Source organism: Nestor notabilis, unplaced genomic scaffold (assembly GCF_000696875.1).
Source record: "Nestor notabilis isolate BGI_N333 unplaced genomic scaffold, ASM69687v1 scaffold30109, whole genome shotgun sequence".
Taxonomy (NCBI): Eukaryota; Metazoa; Chordata; class Aves; order Psittaciformes; family Psittacidae; genus Nestor; species Nestor notabilis.
In genome coordinates this window covers 28,416-31,428 of record NW_009942844.1, presented here as the reverse complement: position 1 = coordinate 31,428, position 3,013 = coordinate 28,416, and the positions used below count along the sequence as shown (strand labels likewise).

The window sequence follows — 3,013 nt, the reverse complement described above, 5'->3', positions numbered from 1 at the left end:
ACGGCGGTGGGTGAAGCTGAGCTTCACCAGCAGGAGTCAACTGCACTGAAGCCTGCTGAAACCCACCATACAACTTACCTGCTGCTTGCCTGTGAAGCCTAGCTTCTCTTTCAATACTGAAGGGATCTTCTGGAGAGTCCAGAAGATCCCAGGAAGGCCACGCCGATGCTCCAGGCCATCTTTTTGATGCACTGGCAGGGGAGGAAGTTACTGCAGCCAGGGCAGCTTGATCTTGATCCATCTGGGACCCTACTCCCATCTTTAGGGGGTCTCTTGACACCCCACTGAGGGGCAGAAAGGGCAGAGGGGGGGAGATCCGAAGGCTTGACTGCAAGAGAAAGTCCACATTAAGACCCAGCTTTGAGTAACAGCACGTAATACTGGTGGACATGTGCCACACTAGGCCCTGCCCTCACCTGCAGAACAAGCTCTTAGTGACTCCTGTTCACCAGAGACCCTTTGAGATGTGGCAGCAGCAGGAAAGCAGCCCCCTCACTGTCCCAGCAGCCTGATGGGACTACAGTTTCCCTGAGAAGGGCCTAAGGTAAAGCCATTTCCCACCCAACCCATGGTGAGGGAGACCTGACCTTATGGACAAGGCCAGCACAAAGCTCTGCTGCCCCACACTGCCTGACATTGCAGCCTAGGGGCTGCAGCTGCTCACAGCACCCTGCTCCAGACCCTAACCCTCCAGGAGAACCCACTCCACATGAAGCCAACCATGTCTTTCCTGCCCACCCCAACGTGGGGGTCAAGGCCACAGCTGCACCACAGCAGAGCCAGGAGCAGCTCATCCCTGCCTGTGGCCTCAGGTCCTGAGGACGAGCCCTGCAGCAGCAGCCAGAGCTGGATGGAGCCAGGCTGTCCCACTGCGACACAGACCCAGCAACAAAGACTGGGGCAGCAACACAGACACTCGCGAGCTTCCAAATTTAGCTGTGCTGTAGGGAATGAGAGCAGGCTAGACCCAGTTAGCTCTAGAAGCAGCAGCTCTGAGATGAAGTACAGTCAGCAAATGGGAAGGACAATGAAAGGCAGGGACAGGAGCTCCTGAGAAGCCCAAGCTGGAGCCTGGAGGCATCTGTGCTGATCAACCACCTGCCTGCTGGGACCAGGGCACAGACAACCCACTGCCACACACAAGCTCAAGCACTCAGACCCCTCTGGGAGCTGCTTCAACCCCTTGGGGCTGCAAGCACAAAGATAAAAGGCCAAAACGTTACTCAAACCAAAAATATATAAGGATATTGCTAGTTTGTGCTGCAGGAGGACTGTATGAGCAGCCCTTCTTCCAAACCCAGGGCTGCAGGAGAAGCTTGCTGTGTCTGTGTGGGCATGACAGCTCCCTGCAGTACTCCTGTCCCCTCCTGACCAGGCATGGCTGTGCCCTACAGCCCCCCCAGCTCTCCCGTGCTCCCCAGAAACATGACAAGACACCAGGAACCAGAGAGTGGGTGCAAGACCCAAACTTACAATCAAGTCTGAGAGGTGGTCAGAGCCAGAGCTGAAGCCACTGGTGTCCGAGTCCGAGGGGCTGCTGGAGCGGGAGTCCAGGAGAGAGCGGGAATCCAGGCGGGAGTTTCTCAGCGTTGGTGTGGAAAACTTTTCTGACAGGTCAGAGCCAATGGGGTCCAGAGGCAGGAAACCCAGCGGGGGCTTCCCCAGGACGTTCCCCAGAGGGTTACTCAGCATGCTGAGAACTGCAACAGAGACACAGCCCATCAGCACTGCAGCATGACACACGTCCTTCCTTCCCTCCCAGCTCCCGTGGCAGCAGCCCAGGAGAGCTCTGGGCTCCCCTCAGACCACAGCCAGCAGCACATGTGGCAGGAACCAGCCCTCCACACAGCTCCATCCAGGCTGCACTCTTTGCTATCAGCTGCAGCACAGTGCTGCACAGTTGGAGCCAACATCAGCAGCCCAGTATGGTGACAGACATAGGCATGGGTTACTCTCCCAAGGCTGAGATCAGCCAGAAGATCCCACTTCATCTGGGAAGAGAATGGTTGCCTCTGTGTCCTCATTATGGACCTCATGCAGGTGGCTCCACACAGGCCACTCCACCAAGTCTGTGTTGTTAGGGGAGCAGGTTGGGCCCCAGCGGTGCAGATGCCCATGCAGCTGTAGCAAGGGGGGCACAGAGCAGGCCCATGGCCAGTCTCTGCTGTGCACACGGCTGGGCAGGCTGAGAGGAGCAAGGCCTGGCCTGTGAGCATGCATATGGAGGCTCAGAGTGGGCCACCACACCCCAACCCCACCAGGAGCTGCACCTGGCAGACAGGAGCATGCCAGCCTGGCCTGCAGACAAAGGACACACTGCCTGGTCAGCAGCAGCACCGTCCTCAGTACACTTACAAGTGGGCCTCTGCCCCAAAGGCTGCCTCCCTCACGCAGCAGCTCTTCCTCCCACTGAGGAACTAAAGCAAGCAAATTCCTACAAATAGAGCTGCCCCAGTGCACACCAAGGGGTCAAAGTCCCACCCTGCTCCATGAGGTAGTCGTGTGGGGCCAGCTGCCACCCAGAAGGGAACACAGGGCAGGCTCAGCCACACTGCATCCCACAGGGGCATGACAGCAGCCAGCTCTATTCAAAAGGAGCAAGTCTCAGCAAGCTGAATGTGTCCCCAAACCAAATGGGAAGAGCAAAGCATTCAGAAATGGTTTTAATTATTCAGAGGCTGCAAAACAAGGCAGCTCGCCCTGTAGCTTCCAGTTTTCAGCAAAGCAAGTTTGGGATCCACTTGATATCCTCCAGCCCCACCTGAGCTCAACCAGCTAGGACCACAAGGTTTCCAACAGCTCTTGTGCATAAGAGCATTAATAATCCAAAGCACTGCCCAAACCAGGTGAGTAAAAAAATGTCACCATGCTCAACTGTTCTGCCACACACCAGCACCAGAGAAAGCTGTCACACACACCCAAAGCCAGCTGCTGGGACAGACCTATCCCAAGCCACATTAACCAGTGGCACACCTGCTGGGAAGCCGGCATCTCCAGCCTCACAAGACATCAG

General features: G+C 56.6%; 1 protein-coding gene across 1 annotated transcript in view; it reads right to left on the bottom strand.

The window, feature by feature from the left end:
- Window positions 1-1,700, bottom strand: part of CPEB1 (cytoplasmic polyadenylation element binding protein 1) — a gene marked incomplete at its 5' end in the record, with an annotated part of 7,125 nt that extends 5,425 nt beyond the window's left edge. Inside the window, 2 exons of the mRNA XM_010021602.1 lie at window positions 79-328; window positions 1,474-1,700. Coding sequence (XP_010019904.1) covers window positions 79-328; window positions 1,474-1,700 — 477 coding nt within the window. The remainder of the gene's footprint in view (window positions 1-78; window positions 329-1,473) is intronic.
- Window positions 1,701-3,013: the final 1,313 nt, after the last annotated feature.